Genomic DNA, 16,203 nt, shown 5'->3' with positions numbered 1-16,203 from the left:
GGGAATCGCTTAAGTAAGTCGACTTTGTAGAAGTAGAAGTAGAAAAAGAAAAAGAAAAAGTCAAATAAAAAGAAAAAGAAGAAGAAGAAGAAGAAGAGGGATAAGGGTAGCCAGGGTAGGTGGTTTGGGGGGTGGGGGTGGGGGTGGGAAGGGGGTTATACGAAGCTTAAATAAAACCAAGATTCTTTCTTTCCTCTTGGAAAAGTCGAAGGTTACGTTTTTCCTGATTTTTCCTAGAAAGAAAGAAACCTCTATTCTCTCTCTCTCTCTCTCTCACTATTTCTCTCTCTCTCTCTCTCCAATATTTCTCTCTCTCTCTCAATATTTCTCTCTCTTTCTTTCTTTCTTTCTTTTTCATTTTATTTTTTTTTTATTTTTTTCTCTTTCAGTAAGCAGAATTGTGGAATGAAAAGCAGAGAGAGAGAGAGAGAGAGAGAGAGAGAGAGAGTGCGTCGTGTTCGTCGCGGACTAATTCGGTCGGTCCATTACCGTTGCATAATAAACGAGAAGGTTTCAATGGCCAACGGAAAGTATTTCAAACGTTTCCAACTCCTCCCCTTAACCAGCCCTATCTATCCTCCCCCTATCCCACCCACATCCCGAGAGTCAGGTGGTTCTATTATTTTTTTTTCTTTTTTTCTTCTTTTTTCTGATTTTTTTTTTTTTTTCCCCTACGAAGAAGGAAGACGATGATGATATGACCGGTGCCCGGCAATGAACTATAATAATAAAAAGTACGGGTCAAGGTATTCGAATAAAAGATTACATGTTTTTGTATATAAAGGTTCGTCTAATATGGGAAAAAATAATTTTGTATGAATTATATTTGTTTAAATAATATATAAATGTGTTTCTCCAAAACGTAACGAGTGTTATTAAATTTTAATCAATATTCGTATTAATATTTTTCAACGATTATTAAACGATAATAATTGAAAAGACAAAAAAAAAAGAAAAAAGCAACGTATAGATATAAAATGAAATAATTCTGGGCAGGTAATTTTGGTTTATTTATTTTCCTTTTCTTTTTTCAAAAACGAATGTTTTTATTTATAATTTATCCATCGGATTTGCACGATGTTCGATTAATTTCTTTTAACTTTGGAACGAAATAAATTTCATCTACGCGGGGGCGGGGGGGACGGGGGGGGAGTTGGGAAACGGGTGATTTAACTAACGATCGTTAAATCGATCTTCGCGTTATTTTTTTTTTCTTTTCTTTTTAAATATCGAGGTGGTATAATTTAAAAATAGAAAAAAGGAGAGATAGAAGTAAAAATAGGGGAAAAGTAATAAATTTTTTATAGATATTATTTTTTTTTTTTTAATCGGATTCCACGATATTCGATTTGATTTCAATTTCGAATGTAATAATTTCATTTGAAAAGTATTGATTAAAAATAATTTGTTGCAATAATTGTTTTGCGAGGCTTGTGTACGTGCGTACAAAGTCAAATCAACGAGAAAGGGAAAAAGGGAGAGAAAAAAAAGAGAGGCAGAGAGAGAGAGAAAAAAGAGAGAGAGAGAGAGAGAGAGAGATAAAAGTTTTCCAATGCAAATGTCCAAGCTGCACTGAGAGCCACGTGTAAGAGATATCTGCGGCTGCGTTCGTAATGCTTTCGTGAAAAATACAGAGAGAGAGAGAGAGAGAGAGAGAGAGAGCTATCTTTCTCCCTCTGTGTTCCTCTGACCATCCCTGTATCGATTTCTGGCCGATGGAGTATCGAGGTACTCTTTCTCTTTCTATCTTTTATTTTCTCTTCCTCTTTTCCCGACGTTCGCATCAACGTGTCCCACAGTCACTCGGAGTTCTACTTACAAAACATGCGCGTGTTAAACGAAGTAATAAATATCCAATTCTTCGGTGTTGACCAATAACATAGGCACGATCTTCTCTTTCTATTCTTTTTCTTATTTTTCGTCAGATTTTTCGAAGTTATACATATCTTGGCGCGTTTGGTAATAAAAATGACGAGAGTTTATTTTTACGATGCGCGCGCAACGCGGCAACGCAAAGTGAACAGTGTGAAGTTAGCCTCGGTACTTACGATGCGCGCGCACACCGGCATGAAATTAGGCGCGTCATAGTCAGCTTAATGCATTGTTCGCGTGTTTGATTGACTTCCCGAACGCAAAATCAAATTTAAAAATGTGCAGCAGTCGCAATGAATCGACAATAAAATTTGAAGGAAAAAATAAAATGAAGAAAAAGGAAATAGTAGTGATTTAGGTCGATCATAAGTCAGACAGCGGGAACGGTTTTTTTCATCGTAGCAAAGTCGTGTTTTTATCGGATCACGTATCAGAAATTTGTCCGAATGTTTTTCGTATTTAAGAGATTTCTCTTAGAAAACATCTTCGCGAGCGAGCGTCGATAAATTTGGCGAATAGAAAAAAATAAAACTAGTTGTAGGAGTAATACGAGTGATCGTGGTCAATCATACGTCGGACATAAACGTTTGTCTTCGTTTTCATTTTCCTTGTGTCTCTCACTCTACATTATTTTTCTTCTTCTTCTTCTTCTTCCTTCTTTCTATTCGTAGAAAGTTCGAATTGAAAGGTAGTCGGGAAAACGAAAGGGTTTGTTCGAAGAGAATATACATCAAATAGATTTTCTCGAAACTGTTATGTCCCAGTGGAGTAGATCAACGACTACGTCGTACTCGCAGAAGAATAAGAAGAATAAGAAGAATATGAATAAGAAGAAGAAGAAGGAACATTTATCGTGATAAACATATACAAATAGAGTTTGGAATAGAAAGTGTGAGGAAATTTTCAAAACTATATTTTTTTTCCCTAGGAGAGATAACTTTTCATCCATGTTAACGCGACTTATATTTTCTGATAGTTTTATATTTAGTTTAAAAATATATAGTAAATAATGTAACACACATTCGTGTCTTGATAATATCGATACATTATATATATATATTTATATAACTTAGAATATATATATATACATATAGAATGAATCGCATATAAATAATTAGTTTAATGAAAAAAGTTCGTGAATATCCTATTACAAGAAAATATCGATTGTTCGAGAAATTTTCAATACTTCGCGTTGTTTAATATCAAGAATTTATCGAGACAAAATTCTGGAATAACAAAAACAAAAAAAAAGAAGAAAAAATTTATCTCGATACCTTCGAACCGTTTTACGCGATATTTTTCTTATTGAAATAATTTAGTTACCAAACACATCTTTGGATAATATTTTCCGATACCCGTCGTGTTATATAAAATTATGGATAAAAGATAAGGAAAAAAGAAAAAAAAGGAAATCGTCGTTCTTATCGTAGGGGAATATAAAACTGGGTAAAGTCCTATACGGGAAAAGGGTTTTATGGGTATGGAATACGGTAGACTGGAAAAGTTTTCTCGCGAATGTAATAAAATCGTGGATCGTTGAGAAAAATGGAGATATCGTAAAGCAAAAATACATTCTCATCGATTGTTTAACATATTATTATTATTATATTTTCCAAATATTCCAATAACATATAATTATCATCCACGATTTAGTTTATACGTTTTTCGATACATTTTTACAATTATTTAACGAAACAACCGATAGAGTCATTAAAATTAATTGCTATAGTTACGATTAATATCATAAATAATGCGTCAATAATTTTGCCAACGCAACAACAACAACAACAACAGGGTCTAATTACTTAAGCCATTAATTGCACAATTTAACGTTGATTGCAAGTAACACGAAAAAATATCCGATAAACATAGTTTGCTTCGATAAATTGGTTAAATGGTTAAAAGATAAATAATAACGAAGCACCGTGAATAAATATATATATATTTTAAGGGGGGAAAAGAATAAAAAAAGAAAAAGAAGAAAGAAAAAAACCTAGATCACGAATATTATCGCAATGAACGAGAAGAAGCAGAAAAAAAAAAGGAAGAAAATATTGGATTTTGTTTCTCCGAAAAAAATCGATTTTCGATTTCACCCAGCGCGTGTTTGAACGCGTATATGCGTGTGTTTGTATGTGTGCGTTGGTCCAGCTTTATGGTGCCACGAGACCACCGCATAGGGCGCATTGCCAGGGGTGCTAAAATGTGTGCTTAATATTTACTACCAACCGCAGAACAGAACGGCTTGCCACCCCCCACCCCCCCAGCCCTCTCTCGCACTGAGTATAGCAACTTTCATTAACAAGGATACGATGATCGAGTATTAATAGCGATAAGGGGGAACACGATCGGGATCGTGATCACGTAAAATACAATTCTGAACGTTATTCTCGCTCGTTTATTCGGGGGGGAGGAGAAGGGGTAGGGAGAGAGGAAGAGGGGGTTTACAACAATTTCTATACGTTTATTTGAAAGAACACGCATTCGACGAAACAACAAAATTGTCTCTCATTTTATTTACGATGTTCATCTTCTAAACTTTTTCTTTTCATTTTTTTTTTTAAATAAATTACAAATAATCAATCATTATAGTTAATCATTTTGATCAACTATACGAATTATATTAATATCAGTTTGAGTTTAGGTATAGGATAGATTTTTCTCTATAACGCGTTAATATATTTATGAACGATAAATAAATAAATCTTTTTTATGCCCGTTTATTAATGTTACTTTTTACGAGCTCGGTTAATTTTTTTTGTGCTTTCTTTCTTTTTTTTATATCGAATTATAGTCTTCCTTATTTAAGTGTTTCTCGATACGCGTATTTGTTTGAAGTATTTTTTGCTGGATTTTATCGATCTCGCACGAGATCATGCTGTTGTTGTCACGATTGTTTGTATATATGCATAAATATTACGTCCCTATGATGCACATATACACACACACACACATACAAAGATGCACATTTGCGCACGTAATACGTGACATTATATGCATATGAATATATATAGAATATTATTATTTTTATTTGATAAATATAATATATGTGTGTATACGGAAAGAGTGAAGAGGGGTGGGGGTGGGAGGGAGGAGGGAGGATTGGAAGAGTAACTCTCTCTCACGGTTCTCTAGCTTTTCCCTCGGTGGAATATAGATGCATATCCGTTCAATGCGTTGGAAAAGCGATAGATCGCATTTGATAAATTTCCACTCGGTCTTCCATTTCGAAAAACGAAGTGCATCGACCCTATGAGTAATTCATCGTACGGAAGATAGAAAAAGAGAGTAAAAAAGAGAGAGAGAGAGAAGGACAGAACGAAACAACGTAATCATTTCTATAAATATATATAAAATATATATTTTGATTATTATTCCAATAACGAAAATTCGAAAGTAAAAAATTTTCTTACTTTCTTTCTATTTCTTTTTTGTTTTTTGAACTTCAGTCAGATTATATAATTATATAAAATATAATTTTGATTATTATTCCAATAACGAAAATTCGAAGTAAACAATTTTCTTACTTTCTTTCTTATTTCTTTTTTGTTTTTTTTTTGAACTTCAGTCAGATTATATAATTATATAAAATATATATTTTTATTATTATTCCAATGACGAAAAAATTTTCTTACTTTCTTTCTTATTTCTTTTTTGTTGTTTTTTTTGAACTTCAGTCAGACAAACTTGCTCGTATATTCGAGTTTTAAAATTGTAAAACTTGACGTTCAAGTATAGTTCCTAATTTTACATCCTCATTTCGTCGAATATATCTGTGCGTGTGTGTGTATAAATATATATGTGTCTGTGTTCTTTTATGCAATATAGAGCAAAATTTTCTATCAGATCAAGCAACGAAACGTGCTTTATCGGTTAAAAAATGAGAGACACTGGGAGAGAGAGACTGGTTGGTTCTCCTCTTGGAGAGTGTTGGCAGAGTGCTCGTGATCGATTACTCGTCATCCGTGTGCGATGTCCCGAGTTCGACGCCCACTACTACTATGATCATTCAACTTATACATACATACATCTATACACACACACATTCTGCCAAACCAAACGTACTTTCTTCCTCTTCTTTTTTCCCTCTCTCTCTTTCTCTCATTTCTCTGACAGCTTCTTTTCTCTTTTTTCGTCTGTCTTTCTCTCTTTTATACATACATCCACACACACACGTATAAATGTATGTGTTATCGATCGTAGCTACTACTACACACGTACAAATATATGATACAAACACATCGAACTCGATGGACATCACACACACACACAATCATATACAGACACACATACACACGTGTTAGATATTTCTTCTTTTTTTATTCCTACTCTCTCTTTCTCTTGCACCTTGACAAAATACGAGAAAGAGAGAGAGAGAGAGATAGAGTCATAGGGTCGCGTTAGGAAACGAAGAAAAACCGTGCGGTACATCGGACAGTGGAGACTCTCTCTCCATTGGGAAAACTAGTCTCGCACCTCGATAGCTGCCAAATCAAACGTTTCCCTACTCTCCTGTCCTATTTTCATACCTTCCTACTACCCATCTAAAATAAAAAAAAAAAAAAAAGCACAAGGCTACAAGCACTACCTTGGATTCGGTTCGTTCGGAATACTACTACGATCGATAACGAGGTCAAAATAATTAATGATGTTAAAAAACGAAAAAAAAAGAAAAGAAAATAGTTAAATAAAGGATAAATAAAATGTGCGATAGATCGCAAATCGGATTTTTTATATATAATAATAAATAACTAGTTCTATCTCTCTTCGAAGTGATTATTATTTTCCAACGGGCGAATAAAAATATAAAATCAATCGAAAATAAATAATATAATAGGATCGAGATTTCGATATTTAAATCCTTGTAAAACTGCGAGAGGAACGAGAGAGAAAGAATATTGAAATATTTGTAAAGAGATCATGTGACTGGGGGCAGGAGGAGGAGGAGGAGGAGGAGGAGGAGTGTAGAGGGTTTACGAAACTGTCGTTAGGTAGTACTTGAAATTGATCCTTGAAATATTCTCAACGCGTAAATCAATTTTTCCCTACCACTACGAAGAAAGTAACGAAAATAAAAGAAAATAACGATAATTAATTGGATCGTTTAAAGTATTCGAAAGTGAACAAGCAGGATTTGTATTTTTTTTGTCCATTAGTCTCGTTTCCACCACGAATATAATTGTTAAAGAGAATGATGAATGAATTTAATTGAAGGTGGGAGGAAAGGTGGGAGGAAGGGAAAAAACTTGTCAACGTTTTCAACGTTTTCAACGTTAGGAATACGAGAACGTATGGGGGGGGTAGGGGTGAGAAAAAAGGGAAGAGAGAAATAAAAGTAGCGAGGAGGAAGGAGGAGAAGGGGGAGGAGAGAGAGAGAGAGAGAGAGAAAGGGATTAGGAAGATAAAGAGAACGAAATTCAAAGAGACGACGACGACGTCCATCAACATCGTCCTCGTTTCTGTATTCCAATAAAACACATAAACGATAGTACACTTACACACGCACACACACACTTACACACGCTATCAAACATATATATAGTTACATATAATACATGGAAAGGTGGGGAGGGGGGTGAGGGATTTATCCAAAGCAACTTTTGGATTCGACGTTGCGTCCGAGTGACGGATTAACAAACTCAGGTACGCTCAGGTACGCTCAGGTACGCTCAGGTAATATCAGGTGATTTTCTTTGCAGCAAGAAAAAATAAAGCGTAAGAAATTGAACGGGTGAAAATTGAATGGGTAAATTTTTTTTGTTTAGAGTACTTTTTGTTACCTATAAAACAAGTATGTATGCACTTATAGCTACTATACAGGTGTGTGCGTATGCACGTAAGTGTATGTAGAAGGGAAAATAACGCTAAGTCGCACCTCGATAGCTGCCAATTCTTTATTGTCCTTGGCAACCGTCCAAACCCTTTCTTTTTGCAACCCCTACGACCTCCCATTAACCACCCTCCCCCTTTCCCTTCCCACCCTCCTCCTCCTCCTCTTCTTCTTCGTGTCATTCGTTCCTCGTTCTTTTCCTCTTCCTGGAATATTTTGTTTCTTTCTTTCTTTCTTTTATTTCTTTTTTTTATGGGGGGGGGGTTTCTTTTCTCTCCTTTTTCCATAGCAATTTTTTTTCGAATCGAAAAAGAAAAGAAAAGCTTTGGCGGAGTGATGCGTTTTCGGTTAAAAGGGACACGAAAGAATATACCTCGAAGGATTTATTCCTTTTCGAGGAACTGGTTTCGAAGGACTACTACTACTACTACTACTACTACTACTATTGGTAAACCGAAACGGGAGAATTTTCCCCAGGGACAGACTACCACCACCGGATTGGCAGGAGTTAAAGAGTAGAAGAATATCTCTTTTTTGAAATTTTTCACGAATCTCACCCAACTACCAACCGGGACGCCAATCTTTTTTCGAAAGACCAATTTTATTTCCTGTTTTTTTCTTTTTTTTTTTTTTTTTTTTTTCGTCATTTCTACCCCCGTTATCTCTCACTCGCGAGCACTCACTCGTTCGGATTCTATTCGATTTCATTCGATTCGATTCGATTTTATTCGTTCAAGAAAAAGACCGATAACAATACCAACACACCCACCACCCACCCACCACCCGCTAACACCACCGTGAAATGTATTATAGATTTAGCAGCACGAATTTTACTTTTTTTATTTTTACTTTTTTTTTTTTAATAAACTGTAACACAACCAACCAATCGTCATCGAGTTTTGATTATAACCATTTTTCGTATCAATTGTTAATTATACCAAACTGTTTTATTTTAAGCGGCTTTACAATTGAGGAAAATAATTCGTTTCAACTAATAAATCCTACGTTGTTATAAAATATTTCTTTTGTTTTTCCTCGTATTTCAAATAATTCTCTACCAATGGGGGGGGAGGGAGGGGAGAAATATGCTCGTAGAGGTTGAATCAAATTTATTTATCGATAATACGAGTAAGAGGAAAAATCTGATACTTCGTATCGAATGATAAAGAAAAATAATCAAAGCGGATAGGAAGGGAGGGGGAGGGTCCTCTTTGTAAAAGGAAATTCGTTGAGTTCAGTTCGTAATTCACAAGGAAGAAAAAGACACGCGAAACTGAAAGAGAGAAAGAAATAAATCTTTTAAGGTAGTTGTTTCCCCCCCCCTAGTAATAGTAGTAGTAGTAGTAGTAGTAAACTTTTCCCAAAACCCCGAAAACTTTTCACTTTCTTCGATGTAATAATTTCTATAGGGGTAATCTCTTCTCTCGATAACGTCGGGGAAAAAAGCTTTTGAAAAGTTCACGACTGGCACGCACACCACCACCTTGCAACACACGTCTACGTTTTTACTCGATTACTACTCTTTCTTCTTTCCTTCTCTTTTATGCTTTCAACGTGGTAAAGGGCCTGCCTAAGGGCCGAGTGATCAAACTACGTGAACTTTTTCAAGAAAATTATCGATCGATTGTGGTTAAAGTTTTGATAAAAATATTTCCAAATGAGACACATTTTTTTCTAATTAATCAAACTACTGCACTCTTTCGTAAATTCTTTTTTTTTTTTTTTAATTTTTATCTATCGATACTATAAAAAAAGAAAAGGAAATATATATGGATATATAAACAAAATAATGATTATATAATTATTTATCAAAGAGGATTACTCGAATTATTTTTAAATGCTATTAAATATATATATCTATGTAATTATTTTATTTTTATTAATATAATTATAATTAATTATAATATATATTTTATTTTTAATAATTAATATATATTATAATTAAATATAAATTATTCCAAATGAGACATGTTTTTTTCAAATTAATCCAACTACTGCTCTCCTTCGTAAATTCTTTTTTTTGGTTTTTTTAATTTTTTTTTAATTTTTATTTATCGATACTATAAAAAAGGAAAGGAAATATATATGGATATATAAACAAAATAATAATTATATAATTATTTATCAAAGAGGATTTCTCGAATAATTATTAAATTAATAACTATTAAATATATATCTATATAATTATTTTATTTTTATTAATTAATATATATTGTAATTAAATATATATAAACCTATAAATATACTTACCGACTAGAAAGAGTAGCAACAAGGTCGAATCCATTCCCACAACCCAAGTTCGTCTACGACGATGGCTTGATTCAACGCATTCTCGAAACTTTCCTAAAACAGAAACGGAAATCGATTTACGTTAGTTAAACGAGCTAATAATTAATAACTAATGACAATTTCGTATTAATTTTCTATACGAAAAATCATATATCATAGTCAATAAACAAAACGAAATATTTCTATTTTAATGAAAATATGAGAATATTTTAACGTGACTAAGGGGAGGAATTTTTTTAAATAGAAAAGAGAAAGAGAGAGAGAGAGGAAACTACGTAATCCTCTTTTATTTTATTTTTTATATATTTTTCTTTCTGTTTTATTTCTTTCGCGTTATTACAAACTAAATACACAGCTACAAAATTTACAGAAGCTTTTATTTCAATTTAAATGTCATAACGTTTTTTCCCCGAACTCGTATGCCATTACATATACGTAGTAGTATGTATAAAAACGTCTACTCGCAAACACACACACACACACACACATACACACAAAAATACACGCGCATAAATATTCTCATATTTTCTGCGATCATTTTAACGTTCGTCACAAATATTAAATTATTTATACTGGATGATGATACCGTGTTACGTGTAACATGAAAAATTGGAGCAATAATATTACAAAATATTAATATATATTTTCAATACGTTAACCTAATTTAATCGTTGACAATTATATTGTTTTCAATTATATTGTTTTCAATTATATTTTCAATGTACGGGATACGTTTCTTTTTTTTTTTTTATTTTCTCGTCTAATCATCGTCACTTTATCAGACTAAATCCAAACGATGAAGTTAATGAACGATCTAATAAATATTATAACGAAACAAAGAGAGATTATAAGAATGGAAGAAAGGTAGAAATGATGAAAAGAATCTTTCAAACTATCGGTCAACGAAATTGGTAAGAATTAAGTATACGAAAAGTAAGCATCGCGAAGTATAGTAAAACGTCTACTCGCAAACACACACACACATACAAAAATACACACGCATAAATATTCTCATACGATGATACCGTGTTACGTGTAACATGAAAAATTAGAGCAATAATATTACAAAATATTAATATATATTTTCAATATATTAACCTAATTTAATCCTTGACAATTATATTTTCAATGTACGGGATACGTTTCTTTTCTTTTCTATTTTTTTTTTATTTTCTCGTCTATCATCGTCACTTTATCATACTAAATCCAAACGATGAATTAATGAACGATTTAATAAATATTATAACAAACAAGAGAGATTATAAGAATGGAAGAAAGGTAGAAATGATGAAAAGAATCTTTCAAACTATCGGTTAACGAAATTGGTAAGAATTAAGTATACGAAAAGTAGGCATCGCGAAGTATAGTAAAACGTCTACTCGCAAAACACACACACGCATACACAATACATACGCATAAATATTCGCATATTTTCTACGATCATTTAACGTTCGTCACAAATATTAAATTATTTCTACTGGATGATGATACCGTGTTACGTGTAACATGAAAAATTGGAGCAATAAGGTTACAAAACATTAATATATATTTTCATATGTTAACCTAATTTAATCCTTGACAATTATATTGTTTTCAATTATATTGTTTTCAATTATATTTTCAATGTACGGGATACGTTTCTTTTCTATTTTTTTTTATTTTCTCGTCTATCATCGTCACTTTATCATACTAAATCCAAACGATGAATTAATGAACGATTTAATAAATATTATAACAAAACAAAGAGAGATTATAAGAATGGAAGAAAGGTAGAAATGATGAAAAGAATCTTTCAAACTATCGGTCAACGAAATTGGTAAGAATTAAGTATACGAAAAGTAAGCATCCCAAAGTATAGTAAAACGTCGTCGTCGGTATTTGACCAGTGCTCATTATCGTTGCATTTTGAAATTTCCCCTTTTTTTTTCTCTCTCTTCTTATAACAGATTCTACAGCTTGTTTTCTAGCGTTCGTTGCAAAAAAAAAAAAAGAAGGAAAAAAAGAAAGAATGAAAGAAAGAAACTATAGTCGTCTCGTGTATACTCGACTTACAATTAGAGACGAAGAATTATGAAAGAGAAAGAAAGAAAGAAAGAAAGAAAAAGAAAAGGGAGAAGAGAGAGAGAAAAAGTAAATTTTTACACTTGCGCAAAAGCGTTAGGAAAAAGGGTGGATTTTCAAAAGTAAATGAACGCTGGCAAGTGGAATTTTTCTTTCTATCATTTTGAACGCACAAACAGGAGGACTATGACGAAAGTCGAGTTCGTCGAGTGTCGTAGCAGCCAACTCTGACGGCATCGTTGTAAATGAAAAAATGTGTCTAGGGGAAAAAATAGAAAGAGAGGGAGAGAGAGAGATAGAAGGGAAAAGAAAGTCGAGAAGAAGGAAGCGTGAAATGTATCTTCTCGCTCGGCTAGGCAAATTTCAAAAGGAAGGATCTTTTCTGGACTTTCTTTTCGTCCCTTCTAATTAAATATATTTTACCAACGTTGACTTCTGTTTCCTTCTCTCGATAATATATGTTTCTTTCTTCCTTTCTTTTATATTTATATATATAAAATATTTTTTATAATAATATATATATATTTTATAATATATATAAAAAAAAAATATATATATATATATACACATACGTAGGATTTTTATTAAAAATGAAAAATAAAAAAAAACCATATCATTTGAAATAGTTGGAAAAGGAACATATTATAATATATATATATAAAATATTTTTATAATAATATATAATTTTATAATATATATATAAAAAAAATATATATATATACACACATACGTAGGATTTTTATTAAAAATGAAAATAAAAAAAAAAAACCTATCATTTGCAATAATTTAAATAGTTGGGAAAGGAACATATTATAATCCATATATATAAAATATTTTTTATAATATAATCTATAATAGAAAAAAAAAATATAGATATATACACATACGTAGGATTTTTTAAAAATGAAAATAAAAAAAAACCATATCATTTGAAATAATTTAATAGTTAAGAAAGGAACATAGTATAATATAATAAAAATATATATAAATTAAAAATATATATATATATATACACATACGTAGGATTTTTATTACAAATAAAAATAAAAATAAACCCACATCGTTTGAAATAGTTAGAAAAGGAACATATTATAATCCATTTTCTTACCAAATGACACTCAACTTTTGTTCCTGAAAAATACAATTATAATAAAAAAAAGAAAGAAAAAGGCAGATTAAATAATAAAGTTCTTTTGTTTTTTTAAATGATTCGTACAATTTTGTTGAATCATATATTTATATTTAAAATCCTCGTAATATTAATCGTTCGATATTTGTTAATCGATTTAATCGATTCATTGTTCCTAAAACATTTTGTTATTATTAGAACAACGTATGAATATGTAGACAATATAAAATGTGTCTATGTGTAGGCGCGTGAAATGAAATAAATTTAATAATTACAAGTAAATAAAAAATAAAAAATATGTAAAACACACACAACATTATTATATTTTCAATATTTATTTTCTATATTTATTGAAGTATTTCGTATAGTAGAAAAAAAATAAAAAATAGAATAAATTAGAAAATTGAACATCGAAAAATACTTAACGATCGGATTCCATTAGATTCCGTAGAACTTTCAGTTGTCAGTTAAGAATCGACGAATGGTATATATTCTATCTGCAGATGAATATTAGTGTCAGTGAATGCTTATATAGTCAGACTGTGCTGATCGATATACGATGAGAGATTGATGCATCCGTGAAAGCAGCTCGCTTCTGCGATATATTCATTTATTTCAAACTGAAAGTAGCATTCAGAAAAACGCTGGATATACTATTTTTCATGAGTTTCTTTCGGCCAAATGCTATAACATTTATCTTAATATTTCACGGGGGACGACTTTTCGCACCCGCTGAATTTAGAAATTCGCTAACTCTTGCTGCTTTCTTGTGGATTTTACTCTACAAAAAAAACTAAAACAAAAATACTTTTTCTATCATCCATTTGGAAAATCCAGATGCTTGAGTGAGTGGGAGTGTTCAAATAACACGCTAAGCTTAGTTAGTTAAAACAATTATATATATATTATAAATAATTAGTTTAAAGAAGTTAAAATTTAAAAAAATAATGCAATTAAATTTATATATGGTTTAATACAAACGAGAAAATTTCTAAAAAAAAATAAACCAATGCAATAATACTTCAATTTAACATACAACAACTACAACTACAACAACAATTACTGTATGGTTGTTATAACAATAATAATAATAATAATATCTAAATGAATATGTAACATATTATTACGAATCATAAACGTTAACGTGAATAATCCCATATGAATAATTAAACGTCCACTCGATTCTCTACTTTACGGTAAAACATATTCGATTCGTGTTCAATACGATATTTAATTAATTAAATATAATTATTAGAAACACACGTATACGTTTCAAAATTAATATAAATCTTATTTAAAATTTCTTAGGTCTACCGTTCCGAAGTTATATAAGATTAAAATGTTAACAATAAAATAAAAAAACAAACGAACGAATAAACGTACAAATCAAAATCAGGATGACGGTGATAATAAATTGGAAAAAAAAACGATAATCATCAGAAGACACGTGGTGGCCATTTCCGGTAGAACTGGGACCGCAAAAGCTTCGAGGTTTGGCATGATGAGTATGGTTGGGGATGCGACGAAAAAGGAGAAGAAAGTAGGGGGTGGAGGGGGGGGGAAGAAGAGGAGGGGGATACTCGGATTATAGCCAATAGCAACGAACGAATAAATGACTGAGACAGAAAGATATATATATAATATACATATGTGTATGTCTGTGTGTGTGTGTGTGTAGGTATATATAAAGAGAGTGAAGGAAGATGTACACGGTGCCGGAAACACACCGGCAGCCATTTTTCACGGTGCGGACATCCGCTTCCGGTCCACGGTCACCGCGAAATACGAACAAAAATGACGGTGGATGTATGTGACTCGGTATATAAGGGTAGTAGTAAAAAGAGAAGGAAAATATATGTATATACATGTAAAAGAGAGGGTGTGAGAGAGAGAGAGGGGGTGTGTGAGAGGGAAATAGAAAGAAATAGAAGGAAATAGAAAAAAGGACAGCAACCTCAACGACGAGGAGACGGTGACCCGTCGTCTGTGTTTCGTTTAATTTTTTTTATTCCTATCGTTATCTCTCTCTCTCTCTCTCTTTTTTTTTATCTATCCACGTATTTATCTTTTTCTATCTTTCACTTTTTCACAGGAAAAAACTTTCTCCTATATCTTCGCTTATTTATCCCACTTTTTCTTTTCCTATTTTACGCGAATTTTTATTTCCATTTTGTCTACCATATTCCAGTTAAACGTGTCATCAAAGTAAATTCATTAATAGATAAATTAATTTTATGAGACGTATAGTTTAACTTGAAGATATAATTATAGTTTCTAGTAATAGTAAAATGAGTAAAAAAATGTTTTGTTCAATTTTCTGTTCTCTTTTTGTTATTTTCTTTTGCCGAGGAAAATAATTTCGAATTATAAATTGGATAATATATTAATATATATCGAGAATAATATATAATGGTATCGTTAAAGTTAGAATTATTCGAAATAAATTGAAATGTCGAAGTGGAAAAGTTTTCTGATACGATTAATCGATATTTTTCCATATATACAGTTTTGTTTTAAATATTAATTACTTAACAAAATAATAAACCTATATCTATATCTATATATAGTTACGTAACTTATATAAGTTAGTGATTTACGTACATATATAGATATATATAGAAATGTATGCACATATATATTGAAAAATATCTCCAAGTAAGAAAGTTTTCTTATGTAATACACACAAATCCACGATCTCAGTCCATTTCTCAAAGTTACCGAGCTTTAAAGAAGGTTCTGTCTTTATCTAACGTACACACATACACACACACACACAATCCACACATCCAATCCCTGACACTTCGTTCACTTCGTTCAATTCGTTCACGGTTATAACTCTTCGAATTCGACGTTTCTTTATAGATTTACTTTTTTCTTCAACGTTCTTTTTACAAAAGAACCCTGAAAATCAATAAGAAATAAAGGATAGAAAAACTATATAAATTGATTTAAAGAGAGAGAGAGAGAGAAGAAATCGGATAGTAATACAATAGTGTTCGATAACCTTTCGTAAAAAGTGATA

The 16,203-nt window shown here is 31.6% G+C and overlaps 1 protein-coding gene across 11 annotated transcripts in view; it reads right to left on the bottom strand.

The window, feature by feature from the left end:
* The window catches only part of LOC122517501 (Down syndrome cell adhesion molecule-like protein Dscam2), a 177,756-nt gene that overhangs the window by 80,449 nt on the left and 81,104 nt on the right, over window positions 1-16,203 (bottom strand). For all 11 annotated transcript variants that reach the window (XM_043635921.1, XM_043635928.1, XM_043635929.1 and 8 more), the window contains one exon: window positions 9,953-10,045. In XM_043635921.1, the coding sequence (XP_043491856.1) occupies window positions 9,953-9,986 (34 nt within the window). In that variant the 5' untranslated portion in view covers window positions 9,987-10,045. The remainder of the gene's footprint in view (window positions 1-9,952; window positions 10,046-16,203) is intronic.

This window comes from Polistes fuscatus, unplaced genomic scaffold (genome assembly GCF_010416935.1).
Source record: "Polistes fuscatus isolate 324 unplaced genomic scaffold, CU_Pfus_HIC Scaffold20, whole genome shotgun sequence".
In the NCBI taxonomy this organism is placed as follows: Eukaryota; Metazoa; Arthropoda; class Insecta; order Hymenoptera; family Vespidae; genus Polistes; species Polistes fuscatus.
The sequence above is the reverse complement of the archived record's forward strand: the minus strand, read 5'-3'. Positions and strand labels throughout refer to the sequence as shown.